The sequence below is a fragment of the Drosophila subpulchrella genome, chromosome 2R (genome assembly GCF_014743375.2).
Source record: "Drosophila subpulchrella strain 33 F10 #4 breed RU33 chromosome 2R, RU_Dsub_v1.1 Primary Assembly, whole genome shotgun sequence".
NCBI lineage: Eukaryota > Metazoa > Arthropoda > Insecta > Diptera > Drosophilidae > Drosophila > Drosophila subpulchrella.
Genome location: NC_050611.1, coordinates 12,365,319 through 12,385,135, shown reverse-complemented (window position 1 = coordinate 12,385,135; position 19,817 = coordinate 12,365,319). Strand labels below are relative to the sequence as shown.

The window sequence follows — 19,817 nt, the reverse complement described above, 5'->3', positions numbered from 1 at the left end:
TTAAGAATTTTATTTTAAGTGTTTTTCATGAACATTTTTAGTGCTGGCCATGGGCAATTTTTCGCATAGGCCTTGGCTTCTTGGCACATTCTATTATTCCGCTGCCACATTTTATCCGGACAGGTAAATATCAAGCGGGCATATGCACAGAGGCTGTAGAAGAGGGCGTGTCTGTCGCAGGCGTCACTTTGACGACTCAATGGAGAAAGTTTCTGGTATTTGCCCCTAACCACCGATGAACAACTGGCAAAGTTTGACTCATACACATCGATGGTGGGTTCGCTGGCAAATGCCCTTTCCAACATGGGTCGAACTTTGCCTTGAATCAATCGATTTCCCTGCAGAACTGAGCTGGCATTAAAGATACAAGCCAGACGGCACTTAAAGATGGAAATTCAGAAAATTAACTTGTCCCAAGGATATGCTTTTACTACTTACGCTTGCCTGAGGTCCAGATTTATGGCACTCGCTATTATAAACTGCCCAATTTGGCATTGGTGCTGGACAACAGACATGAACATTCTGTTAAAATTAGGAAGCATGCACTCAGAAGAATTATGAAGATTATAACCCTTACTTACCTGCACAGATTTGGGAGCTGCCTTGCACTTGGCTGATTGAAAAGGATCTATTAAGGCCAGAAAATTCAAGGCAACAAGTATACGCCCTGTCCGCATAGCTAATGCTTCGAAAGCCGAATGAATCAACTCAATGTCGAAAAATAGGTTTGCGTGTGGCTAGCAGAGAGATGACATGAAAAAGATCACCTATCCACAAATTAACCCACTGATGCTGATTTGCTTAGTAATTTACTTCATTTGGCAGCCGAAACATAAATCGATTTTTTTGTAGTTCTAGGAACTTTGTTCTCTTTTCAAAATTTTTCGTTTGGTTCATGTTCTGTATACAGCGGTATCTTTAAAATGCCCTCTTTTGTGCTGCAATATGTGGGTTTCCTTTGGCTTTCTTTAATTGTTTTTAGTATTTCCACTGATGTGACGGGATTGGAAAAATGTACAGAACTGCTTAACACCCAAAAGTTGGTCTACTGTTGTGGAAAGTCCTTCCTTGACAAGTTCCTATTCGTAGGCAGCAATTGTACGCCCTATTGGGACGACTATGGTCCTGTGAGTAATTTAGCTGCTTATTGAATAAAATAAAGAATATGAAATAATTCGCAGTGCCGCTATGAGTGTCTTTATAAGCATTGGGACCTCCTCGATCAGAATAACAAGATCAAGAAACCGGAGCTTTACTTGATGATAACCAGCTTGTATAGTCCTTTAAATGGTTACCATAAATATGGAACCGCTTTGAAGGCTGCCCATGAGACTTGCGAGGCATTGGGCTCCAGACACGCCGACTTTCTGTTGCTCTACTCCAATCGCATGGCAAATCGGATGGGAATGGCATCATCCCCCTGTATGCCCTACGCGATGCTCCATGCCCAGTGTACTACGGTATATCTAACTGCCAATTGTCCTGCAGAAAATTGGATGGATGATCAGGAGTGCAAAGGCTTACCAAAACTGTTGGCCAGTTGCACCAAAAAACTAGACGAAAAAAAGACTAACGTTATAGCGGAAAAACAGCAGACTGAGGAAAATGGGTGTAAGCACTGTGGTTTAGAAAGATCCCAACTGCTCTTGGCCAGCTTTTTAACCCTGATATTCTCAAAGTTCTTGTCTGATAATTAAAATGTCCGTCAGGACTGAGAAGCGTTGTTATGTTATATTACTCATCCTAACTACAAGGGATTACCTATAATTTTCTGTCCAAATCGATTAAATGATTGCATTTAAACATATTCAGTTCAGACAGTATAATTGCAATTGTCTGGTTGTGGACGAGCCCCCAATTGGACATATCGTTGGACTTTGCCCGACTATATTTCCATTAGTCGATCACGATGACTGCACATTTTGACTCACGAGACCATCGTTTAAAATGTTTTTGCTGTGCTCGATTAATTAGTTGATCGCCCCCGAAACTCAAGTTATAAATTAAGCGGTTAGTACCAGGCGGAGCTCAAACTGTCTGAAATAATGGCGTGGAACATAGCTCTGCTGATCTGCTGTCTCGTGGCAATGGTTCGGAGTAATCCCACGGATGTGGACTGTTCTCGTCGTCAGGATTTCAATGTGAGTTGTCCCTAGTCTGATAAATATCAATATATCGATTGATATAAGGTTATCTCCATTTGGTAAAGGACTGCTGTGCATATCCAACGTTTCGATTTGATGAGTTCAAAGCGCCATGTGGTAAATACATGCCTGTTGGAGCTCCCAGAATTTCACCCGTAAGTTATAGATTACTTTTCCAATATATGCCTTCTTTTTCAATTTTTGTTTTCAGTGCCTGTATGAATGCATATTTAATGCGACCAACACATTTTTGGATGGAGCTATTAATCCTGATAATGCGCGAATGATGCTAGAAAAACTCTTTGGCAATAATCACGAATTTCTGGAAGCCTATTACAATGGTATAATGAGCTGTTCGGATACTGTACAAGAGATGATGAACAACAGAAGAACCCGCCCCCAAAGTAAGACCGAACAGTGCTCACCATTTGCAGTTTTCTATGCAGTCTGTGCCCAGAAATACGTATTCAACCACTGCCCATCATCTAGCTGGTCCGGAAAGGAATCATGCGAAATGGTCCGATTGCAAAATATGAACTGTCCGAGAACCATATCATCACGTGGTTCTGGTCATCGATTACTTTAACGCTTTATGCGGTAATAAAACTTAAAATGAACATTGCATTTTTATGATTCGTCAAGTAAATGGGCCGAACCGAAAGTCATTGTAACATCCGGTTTGGGTTGTATATATGAATTAGGGGGGACTGTACAAACCGCAGAAGTAACCCAAAATGCTTCACCTCCTGACATGGGCTCTGATCTTTATACCAGCTTATCCGGCTGCAGAGGACGTTTGCTCTCAAAGGCCAGATGTAACAGTGAGTAGATCGTATTTTAGAGTAAAAATAAGAATAATACTAGCCATACTCCCTAGGCCTTGAAAAACTGTTGCAAACTGCCCAATCTGGATTTCTCATCTTACAATTCCAAGTGCAGTCAATATCTGGTCAATGGGGTTCATATATCACCTGTAGGTTGTCTTCATATGTTTTAGATTATATTCATAGATAACTAACTTGATCTTACAGTGCAGTTTTGAGTGCATTTTCCAAGCGTCCAGAGCTTTGAACGGAACAAGTTTGGTAATGGAAAACATCGAAAAGATGTTGAAAGTCATTTTGGATTCTGATGAATTTGTGCAGGTCTATGTGGACGGTTTCAGGAGCTGCTCTGCTCAGGAGAAGGTTATGATTAGGAACCTGAAGCGACGTCGTATGCCGCTGACTGGAAAGTGTTCATCCATGGCACTAATGTACGGTCTGTGTGCCCATCGGTATTTCTACCGCTTTTGTCCCGACAGCGTCTGGAGCAAAAGTTCTGTGTGCAATGAGGCCAGGGAGTACAGCATTCGTTGCGACGATCAGCTGACTGGTTAGCCCATTAAAATGAAATAAATAACATATTTCCGGCTGCTTTGATCACTGTGTGATCTAATTTATTTGGGCTAGTTAAAGAGCACATCCCGCCAAGTGGGCTTTTCTTGGTATCCAATGACATCTTGGCCAGATGAGCAGCCCAGTTGGTTCATAGACTCTCCTTCTTCTGCTTCCATATTTAAGTGAGCTGTAACTACTTTCCTTTAGTATATCTCTCTTGGTATAGCATAGTTTTTTGCTTACCCAACTCTTCCAAACTCATGCCCAAGCGATGGGCATGCTGCATTAAAGCTTTCATCAGCAGATTGGTATCCACAATACCTTCACGTTGCACATCTTGGAATGAGACCATAGTATCCTCACCCATATCCTCATCCGGATATTCATGTTCAAACGGAACCAATTCGCTATCACCTTCATAGTACTAAGAGAGCAATTGTATATTTATTTTAGATCTATTAGTGAAGTTAAAATACCTCAGGTCCTAGGACAAAGTCCTGGAATGCTGCTTGAGTGCTCGACAAGAGCAAAAGGCAACTGACAAAGGTTAACTGGTTCATGGCAGGTTAATGGAAAACTGTTGCCCAATCGAACATCGAACTTTGACTGAGCATAAAGCAATGGGAGCAGACGGAAAGTACTCGGACTCAGTTGTCATGGTCAATTTGCCAACTAATGGTCGACAAACCGAGGCCGGATATTAATGGCATTTAAAGAGCAGGCAACCGATTAAACTTAATGGACAAAACTTTTACTTTAAATGTTTGTTTACATTTTCAAAATATAGATCTATATGGAGCATTAGCTGCTAGGCAGTGGAACATGGGGCAGTGGATTGCACTGTTCAGCGAATTCCTTGGCCAAATTGCAGGGTCTCTCGTTTTTCCACATTTTCGGGGGACAATGGAGGAAGGTCTCGGCATTCACACAGCTATAAATTATTCCGGCATAGGGTGAACAGCCGTGGGGTAGGACTTTATAGGACTCGATGTTCGATGACTTTATGTGGCCTTCAACTGTTAAAAAAAGGATGTTTATTTAAATAATAAAAGCGATGGTTGTGATTAATCATACGCACCGTTGGACAGACAGGACTCAAAGGAGCGCACTATTTGGGTAACAATATCCTGGTCTCGCCGGTGAACATGCTCTTCCAAATACTGCTTAACCCTTTCCATTCTTATTTTTCCATTCGACATGGCTCCCGTTTCCCTGTAGATACAATCTGGATAGCACTGAAATGGCAATATAACTTAAAGGGATGCATTTACATTAGAAAACTCATGACTACTTACCAGATGGGCAAAGCTGGGATATTTGGAGTTCGCCGACTTCAATCCACTTACATACTTGTGGCACTTCTGGGGCACATCCCCCATATCCAATTCCGGTGTACGACAGCAAGTGTTAATGTCCTGAAAGAATAGCCCATTATCTCAGGAACTCTCATTCGATTCTTAACGATGTTTACAAAATTATTGAAATTCGGTGGCGCTGAGCAGTTAAAAGCTGCTTGCGAACATTCCAGCAAAAGAAGTAGAAAACTAAAACCAATAATAGATCTCTCCATATTTATAATATAGTGATTATAATCCACGGTGGTGCCGCAAATATAATAAAATTCTTCTAGCCCTCCGCCAGCCGCTTTATATAGCCGAATTCGGCCCGGTTTTAATGGACTTGTAATGAAGTCGGGTCGTTTGCCATTGTTTGTTGGTTCAATGCGTCTGCCGAAGGCTATGAGAAAACATCATCGACTCACAAAGGTTGAGTGACTGATGACTGGACTCGATTCAATTTCATTTTTTTGGGCAGCGCTCGTGCGTGACTAGAATTGGGGAAATACCAGAAGTTGGCGCAAATTGGGCAAATATAATATGGATAGGTGATTAAAGTGGGCTAAAGTCGAGTGACTCAAATCGAAGGCATCCAGGTGAATGTGCGGATAATCCTTTCGCTATTCCGTTACAGCCTAATTAGTGCGGCGTGTAATTAATGAGAATGCTGAAAGACGAGACCCCCATGGCACCGAAGTGTTGAAGATGCCAGCTAAGTAATTGTTGAGTGCTCCCACCACCAGCTGTCATGTATGTGTACAGTGTACACTGGAAGAAATTAGCCTAAAATAGGTTATTCTAAGGGAATTTAATATTTTAATTGATCTGGCGCAAAAATATGTTATATGTAACTTAAATAAACCTAATGTTAACACTTGTATTTACTATAAATGTGTACAATGTAGAAAGTATATGTCACTTGAACGTTAACAAAATATCTACCAAAACTAAACATTTCTAATACCAAAATAACATTTTGGGTATTCCATAAATTATTGAATTGTTGAATTTTGGTCGTCACCTTACAAGCTGCTACATTTTCATAAATAACAGGAATTCAAAAACCTCGAGGCTGTTGAATTGCTATAACAGAGTTGTCACCTTATTTCATTAAAACCCATGAGAGTTGATATTTTAGTAAACTTTAAGTTCTTATAGCCTTTAAAATAAATTTTAGACTTTAACTTATAGTAAAAATATTTTTAAATGTTTTTTCTTTAAGATAATTGTCAACTGGTCAAAGATGCTTAAACATTCAAAAATATCCATTTTCTAAGCTTACAAAAATTCGGTAATTCAACAGTTTTTGGGAATACCCTAGGTAAAAATATCTTTTTAGTGGCGTCAAATAAAGTTTTCTAACACAACACTTAACAACTGGTAAACCTGTTATGAAACACTACCAAATAGTATAATCTAGTCATCTGTTATTTGTGCGTCTCTTAAATAAGTTGCATTCTTGCAGAAAATAAATATTTGTAAGTCCCAGCTGTTTAAGGAATCTTACCTTTGTTATAAGTACTAAACAATCAAGGCAACAATTTAATCAGGATATTCTCGAAAAGTCTTAAGAATGTGGGACATGACAGAGCAACGATATTATGGAGATATGTCGGAAGTAAGTTATGAAGCAGTCCCTTCCCCTTGGACGGAGTCCCTCGAAAAGCTACGAACTGAAATGAATCGCATAGATGAGCATATCTACAAGCATATTACTCGCGAGGGACATGAAGAACGGGATCCTGTGCCGCCCAAGGCTCGGGTTTCGATAAGGTACAGGGCCTATTGGGAAGGCGAGAGCACCGCCTTTAAATCCTCGAAACTGCTCGAATTTGAGACTGGTGGCGATATGGTGCTCCAAGGACTGGAGACTGCTGTTCGCACCATGCGCCCCTACGAGAAAGCCGACTTTGTTATATCCTTTGAGCAGCTATGCGGGGAACTGGGATCTCCGCCCCTGATTAAACCCAAGGCGGATGGACTGTTCCAGGTGGAGGTAATAGACTACTCGCTGATCGAAGAAAACCAAATCCCCGAGGAGGAGCGCGACAAGTTCTACGTGGTTTATCCCAAGGCAAAGGACTTTTACCTGGAAGGGAAGATTTGGTTGAGGCGGTACCGCTATCGCAATGCGGAGACCTCTTTTCAGAAGGCAATTGACTTCTTAAAGACCTGCCGCATGACCGATTCCGAGGAAAAACGCCAGCAAAACGATCTTTTGATTAACCTCTTCCAAGGCCTGATGGTCTGCTATAACAGTTTAAACAGGCCAAAGTGCGCCTGCACCACGATGAAGGAATTGCGTCTTTTGACCGGAAACCAGCCATCCTGGAGGGCACTCTACCAGGAGGGTCGTGCATTGACCATTTTGGGGGACTACGATCGTGCCCGCATATCCTACAAGCGGGCTCAGAAAAAACAACCGGATAACCAGGACATCGAGGATGAGATTACCAAAATCACCAAGAGGATCAACAATCTCGAGGTGGCCAAACGTGAACTTTGGGAGCGGGCTACTAAGATTTGAACAAGAACTGTAAGGATCCAAGTTCTGGTATAGGATTATATTATGAAACTAAAACTTTTCTCGGATGCCCTTGCCTTGTTCCTGCTATTAATATATTCTCTAAAATGTAAATCATAAAGTTTGTAATAAAGGTAATAAGACTTAATATATTATAGAACTAAAAGCTTTTGGTTCCTATTGTTTCAGTGTAAGTGTGTGCATGCTTCTCTTTTGTGGGCCTGTTGTGTCTTCTGCTCAGTGATTTGCTCCTTATGTTCCTAACCACTAAGCTGATGGCTTTTTGGGCATAAAGCGATTTAGTCAGAGTTCTTAAGTGCTTAAGGTGGGCTTAAATGCTGCGAGAGAACAATAGAAGGCACCTTCATAATCCCCAATGAATTAAAACTAGCTTATCGAAGTTTTTACTCTGATTGATTTTAGTTTTCCAATTTCCCCAAGTATATCTTGTTAATAAAAAAGATTTTCTATGTAGTTTCGAAACAATGGTCGCAACAAAGCTGATGCGTTCAATGGTTTCCCCAGGCTATCCTGAAATGAATTAAAAACTTTATGTTGAAAAATGTGAGCGACATTCAAGAGAGGAGAAACCCTGGGAAAAAAATCACTGGAAATGCGTGTGACATTAAATATGCATGGGACAGGGACGCTTTAATGCTGAGAACTGGAGAATCGGGCCAGAAGAGATACACAGAGAAGCGGAGAAACAGAGAAACGGAGAAAGAGGGAGGCAGATGAACACAATACAGGACAACGAACATGTCTTTGCTTTTGGCATGGAGAGAAAGCATTTTTAAATTGGAATTTAAATGCTCCTGAGTGGCAGTTGACATTAGCATTTGTTTGAAAATCAAACAGTTTGGATAAGGATGTCGCCATCCCCTAGACTATATGTTTAACTGAAATCCCCCCACCCAGTAACCCAGCAACCCGGCAACCCTCATGTGTCACACGCATTCCATGACCCCACAGCAGGCGGAACATCCGTCTAAATGTTTATCATTGTAATATAAAATTTAGCAGACGGAAAAAATGCTTGTAAATAAAAATGTTGCCTTTGTTTTCTCTACAATTTAATTTCAGACATTTTCGGAAAAACCATTTGCCAGAGGGCCTTACTTGCCATATTGATATTTCAATAACTGTCAGACCCGTGGGGCTGGCACTTCAGTTTAATTTGATTAGGCCACGTGAGAGGTGTCTCGCACGCATTTCAAAACTCACAATTAAGTCAGTCTGCGACTTCAAAGGACCTGTATGGTGTTCATCCTTCCTATACTTTTATTCTGATATACATCCACCGAATTCGGAGTATCCTTTTCCGCATGTCCTAAATAAACAGACAGCGAAATGCTGGGCAAACAAAATGGGGACGCAACACATATTTGCATAAATCAAATAGGCAGATTTTCAGGCATTAGAACTGCAATCGAGTTGGTTTCTGTTTGAGGTCCCCATCCCCAACCCACCTTTTCGGGTTCCACCTGTTGCCCGGCGAAAAGCTTTGGCAACAGTTTGTGGAATGCAGCTTTGCGAGCTTTCCCCGTGTGGATCCCGAAATTGGCGCCTTTTGGTAAGAAGGCGAGGCTTGTTAAGACACATCCTTCGGGTTTCCCTTCAGTTATCAGCGGGATGCGAACGAGAGCGGTTCGTTTCGGAATTCCAAATTCAGTGGAAACCTATTCAAAACCGTTAAAGTGGAAACTAATTTTTGAAAAATAATGTGCAAAGAGAAAATTGAAAATTTTAATTGGCAAAGAAAATAAATGAATAACTGATTCCGTACGAATAACTTTCCAAAGTCATTGGCCCCTAGTGTATTGTGTGTGCGGGTCAAGTGTCGCTATAACAAATAATCCTGCATATAAATGCGAACACAATAAAGTTTTGGCCCAGTGTGTGCGGGGCGTGTGTCAATAACCAAGGCAACTAGCAAAAACAGCTTAAACATAATCATTTCGTAGCTTAGAAGGCGTTAAACGCATTTAAGCCGGGTCAAGTAAGGGGCCGAAAGGACAAAGGATCCGCCTCCTGCGGCTTTAGTGGTCAGTTGAAAAGTTCCGAGTGTTCAACACAAGAAATCCCAAGGATACCCAAGGAAAAATCGAGGGAGTGGCGAAAGCAATACCATTCTGCGGATACAAGCTTAGTTTGAGAAGAAGGTAGGCAATTTCAGGGCGGTTGGTTGGGAAGGGAATACAAATTGTGGTTAATTAAAATCCAGAGCATGCACACACGCTCACCTGCTGCAAACAATGCAATCGCTTACAAAAGCGAAAATTCTGCTACTGAAAGTGCGCAGAAGATGGGTTTGGGTTTTTAGGGGGCAGCAGAGGCATTGTTTTGCCTGTTTGCAGAATCGATTCGAAAAATTCCAGCCAGGAATCAGCAATCCAATCCCCCATCCTCCCACCCATCACTCTAATAAAAAACTGTTAACCAGAAAGTACGACTTGTTGCCCCATATAAACATGAACTTCCGCTGCCTGCTGAGTAAATCTAAGTAAATCACCCTAACCTTTCGGCAACTTGTAATGCATTAAACCAAATTTTTATTGTACCAATAAATAACAGATTTGGTGGCCAGGTTCGCTGCTTTTGTGGCAGGTTTTTATGGGTTTATGCCGGGACTATCCGGAGGAGTGGAGATCCCTCACGTAGCTCGAACTGCAGGCGCCTGCACGTGCCGCACACAATGGAGAGCCGTTAAAGGCCAGACAATAAAACGCAACACTTGTTGGCAATCGCTGGAGTATCCTGCCCATCCGCATCCCCATCCCCGCAGTCCATCTTCCTTTGCAAAGGATATGTGCTGACTTAAGCTTTCCAAGTGGCCAGCAGATCTGGCTCAAGCGGAAATGGAAATGGCAGTGCGTGCCTGCAAATTATGATGTTGGCTTGTCTAGACTGGCTTTTCCTTATCGGCCTCTGAGGATGGTTTGGAAAATTCCAAACAATAAAATTTAACCGCCCAAGGAGGATGAATAAAATTAGCCATATATTTCCTCTGTCCTGTATGCCAAATATAATATATTTCCCCAGAACATACTCCCTTCTGTATTCCCGATCGAATACATTGTTTCCACGCCCAAATGAGCAATTTAATTACAAACTTTCTATACGCTTATGCCTGCATGATGCTCCTGGTTTTTCCAAGCCGCCTTTGTCCATGCGGCGTATACGTAATGTGCCAGTGATGCTGGTCTCTTGTGTGTGGCACGTTTATAAATTTTAAATGCTTCACTTTTTTTGCCACCGCTGCTCTGGCAGCTTATGCATATATACAATTTAATGAGCTACATTAATGAGATCCGAAAATAGCGCACTTTACCCCAACGTCCCTTGCAATGAAAGGTGAAAAAAGCATTAAAAAAGCAACCTTCAATGGCTGGAAAAAACGGGAATTTAATTTTTTGTCTGCATATTTGGTTGGATAAGTGGAAAATGCGAACGCTTGCCACTATTCGCACTGTTATTATATTTTCAATCCCCTAAAGAAATCCCCGGCAATTGCGAGCAAACATTTATAAGCATTATAGCAGCCGGAAATTGCAGAATCTCTCACATGGGCGGGAAAAAAAATGGAAAGTAAAGTAAAGAACCCACAAGCAATCCCCCTAGCAATCCCCTATTTTTTGTTGTGTCGCCTTTGGTAAATCCATTGTGTGCAATCGTATGAGATTAGATACAATCTTCTATAATAGCATGTGGAAAGAGGCAGAGGAGCAGAAGGAATAGAACGATGTGCGATTTGTCCATCTCCTTCTCGAGACATTTCGGATATTTGTGGTAATGTCCTTTTTATGCCGTCGAATCAACGACCAGCCGGAATTTGTTTTCCCCCATTTTTCCTCCGGTCGGACATTCGTCAAATTGTCTACACATAAATGTGATTTGTCCATGCGAGCTGTCCGAATAAATTTGCATTCACAGGCTGATTTGAAATGGGTTTTTCCAAGTATTCCTGGAGCTCCTCTGCAGAAGGAATTGAAATCAAATATGCAATTAGTTAGCAGTTATGGCCATAATTTAGGCATGCTAATTTCGCCCGACGTTATTTATGAGGTAATTAGAGGCGGTCCTTTGCCTTTTTTTCCCTTCTCAAAATATTTTCAACTTAAAATTGCGGCTTGTACATATTGCTGTCTTAACTCATCTGTCCTGAAAGCGTGCGAAGCTGGAAAACAAGAGGACGAGGCAACGGGGCGTATGTGTTATAAGTAACCGAGTGGCTAATGAACCAGGGGGGCCCAGGATCCAGAACCCAGGATCCAGGACCTTGGCAAACTCCAGAAAAGACGTGCAGGCATGTGGCCGTGCAGTAATAATCAGCCAGCCTTTTGTTTTATGTACATGCATTGCGTTAATTTACGAGAAAAACAAAAAAGGAGCAACAATGGGAATAGGAAAATGCCAGGGCAGGCACAGTGGGAGCCAGAAGTCCTTGGGCGGAATTTTCAATTTGCCTGCAGGTTTAATATTTCATGGGTTGTGGCTAGAAATTCTTGTGCCAATTAGAAAATCGCCTGGGGAATGTGCTGACCGAGTAAATCGGAAATTCCACAGAAAGTAATGGGCTCGGGTTGGGTAGCACTTAAAAGGTAATCATTTTCAGTTGAAATGGTTTTAAATTCCAGCGTAGGGGTCTCCCTTTTCCCCATTCCCTTGGGAATAATGTGGTTTCCTGTTTACCAAAAATTTTCCAGGGCTAAGTGGCAAATGGTAACCGCTTCCGCTTTTGATTTTTAAGCAAACCGAAAACTTTCATAGGTCACTGTGACCCATCTACATATTAAATATATCGTATGTGTGTGTCTTATTTTCCGCCCAGTTTTATGCTGTGCATTAATGTAACGATGCATCATTTATGCCATTTATTATCAGAACATTTATGCGGGATCTCGTCTCTGAGGCATAACAAACCAAAACACTGGGGCCCCATCCCACAATCCTTGGCAGGAAGTTAGCGTTTCTAATTTCTATCACCATCAACCTTGACTCGGGCCCTTCGACTGACTTTTTATGGCCCCCATATCAGTAGTACCCAAAAATAGGCGGAAGGACTGGCATCCCCATGATTTGCTGATGCTTCTGTCCGTCTTTGATGGCAAAACTAATGAATTTTTATGGCGCTGGGCCTGTGCATTTACTTATCTAGCCTGTTTTCCCTGGAAATGGTCTCAGACTTAAAGCTTATATCCCGCAGAATTTATGGTCTTTAAGGCAGACACGATGTGGGTGTGGCTCGGAGTCGGTGAAACATGGCCAATGCAATTAACACACACACACAAAGGCTGAAAGCCATTGGCTGCGGGCAGAAGGGTTGCCAATTGAACTTTGCCCGACTGCTTGGTTCCAGCCGACCGTTGGGGAATCCCCTAACAATTGTGGGAATTATAACTTTCTGATTGAAGGAATTCTACAAGGGATTGATATGAGCATTGTCAATTCGAAGGGAAATGGTCAGGAAATCATATCATACCATCATGTCAATTCAATCAGCTAATGCCTGGAACAGTATTTATGTATCCTAACATTAAATATACTACGAATTAGAAATTTAACTTTTGATTAACCTAAGGGTTAATACATATAAGTATTTGCTATTATAGAAGCAAGGAATTTGTTTCAAACCAACCAGAATATAAAAACCTATGTTAAAAGAAAATGAATAATTGAATACCAGTTAAAACTATTTAAAATTGCGCAGAAAATTTTATACCTACCTTCTTTAGCATCAATGGAATAAGTCATAAGTAATATTTTTCTAACACATATTTTTCTGAATTTTAAATATATTTGGAACATTAGTTACTTCTGTTTCGTGTTGATGCCACCTCTTCGACTTCTCGACGTATTTTAGAACCAAAGGTGCTAATTGCCAGGATGTTGTAGAATGAGTGACCACGACCACATCGATTCGGTGAATGCCAGCGGGAGTGACCCGCTCCTGGAGCTGCACAACCTGGACGGCATCGGGGAAAGCGTGGAGCTGCAGTGCCTGGTGCAGGAGCACATCGAGGCCTCGACCTATGGCAACACCAGTGACCACTGCCTCACCCAGTTCGACTCGATCCTGTGCTGGCCGAGGACGGCCCGCGGAACCTTGGCGGTGCTCCAGTGCATGGACGAGTTGCAGGGGATTCACTATGATAGTAGCAGTAAGTGCGAGGAAATCGACCACCCTGGGAAATTCCCCTTTGACCTATGCACTTAACACCATGAAATTTAATAATAGAACTCAAGAATTTTATAATTAAAAAGGTTATTATTAATCAAAGTCATAGCAGCACGTCGGATTAACTTAATTATTTTTATATTTTGAAATGAAAAATTAAAGAATATGATATTAAATATTGAATGTGAATATTATTTAGCATATTAAGGAATTTTTCTAATCGATATCCGAAATCGAATGGATTAAATTTAAAATAGGGCTTTAAGCCAGCGGTCGGCAAACAATACAATGACACTTTGTTTTAATTTATGTGTGTAATTTGCACGGTGCAGTTCATTGGTGTGTGGGTGTGCCGACCGCTGTGGTACAGTTTACGTGTTGCGGCAGAGCTCAAGCAGAGCTATTCCCTTTGCCCGCTTAATGGGAGGCTGTCGACCGCTGCTCTAAGTACACTTCACCCAGTTTATTTTAAAATTGCTTACATATTTTTTGCGTGCCCTTTTGACTTCACCCAGAGAATGCAACGAGGTTCTGCCATGCCAATGGGACCTGGGAGAAGTACACAAACTACGATGCCTGCGCCCACCTCCCCGCCCCCGAATCCGTGCCGGAGTTCGAGGTCATCGTGGAGCTGCCCACCATTATCTACTACATCGGATATACCCTCAGTCTGGTATCGCTCTCGCTGGCGCTGATTGTTTTCGCCTACTTCAAGTGAGTCGACCCCCTGGTGACCCCTTCCATGGCATCTATTTTCGCTTAACCCCCGACTGCCCCGCCCTTTGTCTTTCGCCCTTTTGTGCCGCAGGGAGCTGCGTTGCCTGCGCAACACCATTCACGCCAACCTGTTCTTCACGTACATCATGTCGGCTTTGTTCTGGATACTCCTGCTATCCGTCCAGGTGAGCATTATGTCAGCGAGATAATTGCAATTGCGGTCTTATTAAATCATACTTGAGCATGAAGTATGAAAGGGCCAAGACAGGCTATAAATGATTGTAATTTATCGGAGCTTACCTCCTTATATCCAGATATCCATCCGCAGTGGTGTGGGCAGCTGCATTGCGTTGATCACCCTCTTCCACTTCTTCACCTTGACGAACTTCTTTTGGATGCTGGTCGAGGGATTGTATCTTTATATGCTGGTGGTCAAGACCTTCTCGGGGGACAATCTGCGATTCAATATCTACGCCTCCATAGGCTGGGGTAAGTGTTGTCTGAATGCCAATTTGTGTGTGCCAGCCAATTAAGTCTACCTCCTGATGGCAGGTGGTCCGGCCTTGTTTGTAGTCACCTGGGCAGTGGCCAAGAGTCTGACGGTCACCTACAGCACCCCCGAAAAGGTAAGAGCTTGGGATTTCGGATTACTGTAAAGCAGCCCATAGAGACCACTATTCTTTCTGTTTCCCCCTTTTGACAGTACGAAATCAACTGCCCCTGGATGCAGGAGACCCATGTGGATTGGATTTACCAGGGGCCTGTTTGTGCGGTACTAATCATCAATCTCACCTTCCTGCTGCGCATCATGTGGGTGCGTATGGAATTTACACAGAACAAATTTAGTTACCGATAAATTTAACTTTCCAGAAGGTGGCAAGTACACATTTTTTTATTTGCTTTGGGGCTATAATTAAAGAAATACGTTTTGAGATTTTATAATATTTCATATAGATAAAACATATATTTTCCAAGTCCTTTTTCTGAGTGTATGGTCAAAAATAGTGAGCCAGATAATCGGATTGCTTCTCTTTCAGGTTCTCATCACAAAGCTGCGCTCGGCCAATACAGTGGAGACTCGTCAGTATCGGAAGGCAGCCAAGGCCCTGCTGGTGCTCATCCCCCTTTTTGGAATCACCTACCTAGTGGTTCTGGCTGGTCCGTCGGAGTCCGGCTTAATGGGTCACATGTTTGCTGTTCTCCGAGCGGTTTTGCTCAGCACTCAGGTGGGTTTTGTCTTCCAAAGTCGAAGCTTGCTTTCTAATGGAACGTGTATATGTCACAGGGCTTCTCGGTGTCGCTGTTCTACTGTTTCCTTAACTCGGAGGTGCGTAATGCTCTAAGACACCACATTTCCACGTGGCGGGACACGCGCACCATCCAGCTGAACCAGAACCGACGGTAAGTAGTCTTAACTTTTGAGTGTGTCCGCAGCTCACTGCAAATGAAAAGACGACTTCAAATCAGGAAAAGGGCTTAAAATAGAAGCTTGCACTCTAAAGAACAAGGTGGGGAATAGATGTTTTATGGATTCCTTTTAAAATCAAAAGGAAAAAATGATTTCAAATCCGTTTTTTCGATTACAATCTTCTTGATTTCAAGAACGTTTCTACTCGAATAACTATTAAGTCGAATTATAGAGTTGGGAACATTTGTTACCACCAGGAATTAAATGGTTTTTAATGTTCTTGATAAACAGATAAACTTTTTAAATATATATTTTAGAAATTATGAACATTTCTCTCTCTGTAATTTTTCTTTAACTTTATAGTTACACGACGAAAAGTTTCACAAAGGGCGGTGGTTCCCCTCGGGCTGAGAGCATGCGGTAAGTTATGTGATAATACTGGGTTAGAAGTGATGGCACCTCCTGACCCCACCCCCGTTGCAGACCCTTGACCAGCTACTATGGACGCGGAAAGCGGGAGTCCTGCGTGAGTTCGGCCACCACCACCACGCTGGTGGGTCAGCATGCACCACTTTCGCTCCACCGGGGATCCAACAATGCCCTGCACACGATGCCCACTTTGGCGGCCAACGCCATGAGTTCGGGCAGCACTCTGAGCGTAATGCCCCGGGCCATTAGTCCCCTGATGAGGGTGAGAGAGGTGGAGGGCACTAACACTAGGCCAGTACCTGACTAATCGTTCTGCCATTCCAGCAAGGACTCGAGGAGAACTCGGTGTAGACACATCCTTAGCAACTGCATCTTAAGAGACTGAACTTTCATTGAATTCCACTTCCGTGTCGGAGCTCGAGATCTGCGAGTGTGATTAGTTAGCTAGTACTAGATTTTAGGGAGAAGTGCGATGAAAGAACGAAACCAAGTACCAAGCAGAGCAAGAAAGCATCTCTACTTAAGTTAGGTCAATCGTTTTAAACTGTTTGATGTCGTCTATGTGAACCGCTAAGAGCCCCACACCCATCCCATAGAACAAAACCACATAACACAAACTGTAGATGTTGAATGTAACTCAATGTGCAAATGGATTAATTCTCTGTATGAAAACAAAATCGGAGCATCTAAATAAATGGTCTATTTACTTCGGTGTACTTGATTGTCCTTTTTTTTTTTGGGGGATTTTCATTGTGGTTTTGTGGATTTTTTCAGGTCCTTTGATGACGGAGCTTATATGTATTCAAAAAAATTCCAAAGAATTTTTTTTTTTTTCGCAGATAGGATGATGTAGCTGCTATGGCTACAAATATGGAAAAAGTTTTGGGCAAAAGTTGACACAGCAAACACATGTTCCGCTCTTTACAACTTCCCTAAAAGTATGCAACAGTTTGGCAAGCCAACAATACAGCGGGAAGGAACTCAAAAATCTTTTACGATAATCTGCGTACAAAAAGTTTCGTGGGCTAAAACTTTCCATCAAAACCCACATTTTATGAAGCTGACGGGATAAAGGAAATATGCTGTCGGTTCTTCAAGGATTCTGAATTCTGCTCTGAATATTCCATTAAGCCTTTTATAATGCTCCATTTAATACCACTCATTTCTCACACCTTTAAATTTTCCTCAATTACATTTATAATTACTAGAATTTTTGGTTGGTGGTGGAATATTTACCACAGACTACCAAATTGCTCGCTAATTGGTCCTGAGCGAGGCAAACAGAGTAAAGTTAAATGAGTTAATTGACTTAAGTTGGGAAAAAAGGATTCCCAACTCATCACTTCAATTGCTTTAAAGGTCAACTTTGGGAAACTTAGCATCCAAATGGCTTCTGCCTTTAGCCGTTTATACAAGCCATGAAAATATCAAGCTAAAAACGTTCTGCACATCTCGGCGTTCTCAAAATTCATAGAAACTGCTGCCTTTTGTGCCCCAAAACACTCATAAATGTTGCATGAGAAGCGGCCATGCAAGTACAGATAAAAACTAGAAGCATTGAGGGTGGATTTTATGTAGAAGACTCTTAGATACCCATTGAGAAATATTATACCTAAAATTAGAAACGGTTTTTAAGGGACTTAAAATGTTCCTTAAATGGATAACATAAGATTTCAGTAATTTTTTTGTGTTTTTTATACCAGCCCCTATTTCTTTTTATTTTGAATATATCCAAATTACTCTCTTATATTACAGGGAAACGAAATACTAAAGCTAGGAGCAGACAATAGCAAACTACAGAAAAAAAGAGAACTCAGAGCGGAAAACAAATGTAAATATTCCACTCCAACTACTTTTCCATTTGCAGAGATGCATGTCGCAAAAAAAAGAATAAAATAAAAATAAATGTTTAATGTGCTCGAAATATGTACGAAGCGTTTGTTCTTCTCTTTATTTGATATGCAGAGATTTCTTTCTTTATTTCGCTCACTTTTGGTGCTACGTGGTTTTATATATCCGCCGGAAGTGGCGATTGTGGTAGCCGTGCTTCCGTGTTTCCGCGCTTAGCCTAATTGAAATGCCCAAAGTGCCACTAAATAAAAAGTTCAAGGTAGTCAAGTGCAAGAAAACAGCCATTGCCAACGCCAGCCAAACAAACAAACTCGTGAAACTGGTGTTTAAAGTGCGGCAAAGACGCAAATGGAATCACATCAATGTGTGTGGCAGGTCCTTAACTTCAGTGCCCCCTCAACTTTCTCGAACTTCCGTCAACATTGTACATATGCGTCGTTTGCAGCCGTCGCCTGGAAGATCCTTTACCGTTACTTGCCAACCGGCGACGAGGACACTTTCTGGCAGCACCTGAAGGACCCAGATAAGTGGGGAAAATGGCGACGGCAGGCAGTCAAACGAGGCGCCACAAAAATGCCAACGCAATTGTAGCATTTTAATTAACCAAATTGTGCGCATAAAATGGCAACTTCAGCAGCGCGGCAAACGGAACTCAATTATAAGTCGCTTAGGCGGCCACTATACATGAAATCTTTTTCAAAAGGGTTCGAGTTTCGGGTTCTTGTTCGGCAGCTGCTTTAATTAACGCCATCCTCAGCATTCAAGAGGCGGGGCATTTAAGTTGGCATCAGGGCAAAGGTCAAACGAGCGTATAAAAAGTATTTAAATATAGTAACTTACCATCCGGTAAGTAACAGAAAAACACGTTTCAGGTAGGCAGTATTGATTTTTCACTGGAAGAAAAAAGCAATTCTTCAGTGTCGTTCAAAAATAGACCTACAATTCAAAAAGAAATAAACAGGCAGCGAAAAATATCATTATTTGTGATGGTTATATTTGAAATACTAGTGTGTTTGTACTTATAAATGTCAAAAATTTTTCTAATATTTCTGTTATCTCTTCGATTAGCTCTTAAATTACTGAAATTGAACTACCCTATACTCTTGGAAAATATAAAGAAAATTGTAGAAGTCCTTTATAAATAAACATAGCAAGTAATAATTATTTTTAGATACATTTAAGACTGATATAGATTGAAGATAACAATTATAGCAAGCATTAATGAGTTCCAAAACTTTTTTCGGGTACTAAAATGTTCTGAGTAAAGGGGTCACTCTACCGGCAAAGCTTAGAAAATAGCCGGAAAGAAACATACAATTTCCTAGAGAAAAAACATCCGTAGCGCAACTTTCGCCTGTAATTAAAAGAGGGTCCATAGAACGAGATGAGCATTCAGGTCGTATGTGATTTATGTGTAGCCTCTGCCTTTTCGGGAAATCTCCTTAATTATGTGTAGATGTATTATGAATAGGGGCAAAACTTAGCGCCTAGATGGCGCCTGCCACGGGAATTCCCCCAAGGTCCTTGGCCATAAAGTGTATTTCATCTGACGTGCCTTACGCTCGAATGCCTGTGGTTGCCGAAAAATTTGGCCGCGGGATGTGTGCCCCCTTATCTCATCTGCTTAGTGGTTCTCCTTCACAGCCCCGAGGACCTCGGCTAATTAAATATTTGCTCTTCCCGGCCTAAACAATTCCATCATCATTGTTGGGGGGGAAAACTTTGAACTTGTTTGGCGCTGGGAAAACAGGAACTTAAAGCTGTCAACAGGGATGTCTGAGAGAACTTGCTCAATCCTCCTGCCGTTGACGGTTTAAAAACAATTTCCACAGCCTGTCATCGCAACTGGG

The 19,817-nt window shown here is 41.8% G+C and overlaps 8 protein-coding genes across 9 annotated transcripts; 5 read left to right on the top strand and 3 right to left on the bottom strand.

Annotated features, from left to right (window-relative positions):
- Positions 1 to 14: 14 nt before the first annotated feature.
- On the bottom strand, positions 15 to 1,114 carry LOC119550303. The gene is made up of 3 exons (XM_037858903.1): positions 582 to 1,114; positions 439 to 522; positions 15 to 380 (listed from the first exon to the last, which is right to left on the bottom strand). The coding sequence occupies exons 1-3, from the start codon at positions 675 to 677 to the stop codon at positions 15 to 17; spliced, it is 546 nt and encodes a 181-aa protein (XP_037714831.1). The 5' UTR covers positions 678 to 1,114.
- LOC119550301 lies at positions 809 to 1,717 on the top strand. Its single transcript, XM_037858901.1, has 2 exons — positions 809 to 1,127; positions 1,182 to 1,717. The coding sequence occupies exons 1-2, from the start codon at positions 924 to 926 to the stop codon at positions 1,695 to 1,697; spliced, it is 720 nt and encodes a 239-aa protein (XP_037714829.1). The 5' UTR covers positions 809 to 923; the 3' UTR covers positions 1,698 to 1,717.
- Positions 1,718 to 1,999: 282 nt separating this feature from the next.
- Positions 2,000 to 2,761, top strand: LOC119550302. The gene is made up of 3 exons (XM_037858902.1): positions 2,000 to 2,141; positions 2,210 to 2,299; positions 2,356 to 2,761. The coding sequence occupies exons 1-3, from the start codon at positions 2,046 to 2,048 to the stop codon at positions 2,728 to 2,730; spliced, it is 561 nt and encodes a 186-aa protein (XP_037714830.1). The 5' UTR covers positions 2,000 to 2,045; the 3' UTR covers positions 2,731 to 2,761.
- On the top strand, positions 2,732 to 3,523 carry LOC119550305. The gene is made up of 3 exons (XM_037858904.1): positions 2,732 to 2,965; positions 3,022 to 3,117; positions 3,176 to 3,523. Exons 1-3 carry the CDS (start codon positions 2,879 to 2,881, stop codon positions 3,521 to 3,523), a joined length of 531 nt encoding a protein of 176 aa, XP_037714832.1. The 5' UTR covers positions 2,732 to 2,878.
- A 68-nt stretch (positions 3,524 to 3,591) lies between these two features.
- On the bottom strand, positions 3,592 to 4,121 carry LOC119551965. The gene is made up of 3 exons (XM_037861666.1): positions 4,000 to 4,121; positions 3,767 to 3,947; positions 3,592 to 3,710 (listed from the first exon to the last, which is right to left on the bottom strand). The coding sequence occupies exons 1-3, from the start codon at positions 4,081 to 4,083 to the stop codon at positions 3,592 to 3,594; spliced, it is 384 nt and encodes a 127-aa protein (XP_037717594.1). The 5' UTR covers positions 4,084 to 4,121.
- A 203-nt stretch (positions 4,122 to 4,324) lies between these two features.
- On the bottom strand, positions 4,325 to 5,093 carry LOC119550633. The gene is made up of 4 exons (XM_037859468.1): positions 4,995 to 5,093; positions 4,819 to 4,938; positions 4,602 to 4,758; positions 4,325 to 4,539 (listed from the first exon to the last, which is right to left on the bottom strand). The coding sequence occupies exons 1-4, from the start codon at positions 5,091 to 5,093 to the stop codon at positions 4,325 to 4,327; spliced, it is 591 nt and encodes a 196-aa protein (XP_037715396.1).
- A 1,136-nt stretch (positions 5,094 to 6,229) lies between these two features.
- Positions 6,230 to 7,508, top strand: LOC119550632 (inactive peptidyl-prolyl cis-trans isomerase shutdown). Its single transcript, XM_037859467.1, has one exon. It carries the CDS (start codon positions 6,434 to 6,436, stop codon positions 7,385 to 7,387), a length of 954 nt encoding a protein of 317 aa, XP_037715395.1. The 5' UTR covers positions 6,230 to 6,433; the 3' UTR covers positions 7,388 to 7,508.
- A 1,514-nt stretch (positions 7,509 to 9,022) lies between these two features.
- LOC119551741 (diuretic hormone receptor) lies at positions 9,023 to 16,806 on the top strand. Of its 2 annotated transcripts, none has more exons than XM_037861243.1 (12): positions 9,023 to 9,546; positions 13,248 to 13,545; positions 14,078 to 14,276; positions 14,371 to 14,464; positions 14,594 to 14,768; positions 14,832 to 14,905; positions 14,983 to 15,093; positions 15,317 to 15,505; positions 15,565 to 15,680; positions 16,051 to 16,107; positions 16,171 to 16,378; positions 16,441 to 16,806. In XM_037861243.1, the coding sequence occupies exons 2-12, from the start codon at positions 13,281 to 13,283 to the stop codon at positions 16,465 to 16,467; spliced, it is 1,515 nt and encodes a 504-aa protein (XP_037717171.1). In that variant the 5' UTR covers positions 9,023 to 9,546; positions 13,248 to 13,280; the 3' UTR covers positions 16,468 to 16,806. The 2 variants fall into 2 exon arrangements, with proteins under 2 accessions (XP_037717171.1, XP_037717170.1); XM_037861242.1 differs by having other exon boundaries at positions 13,196 to 13,545.
- Positions 16,807 to 19,817: the final 3,011 nt, after the last annotated feature.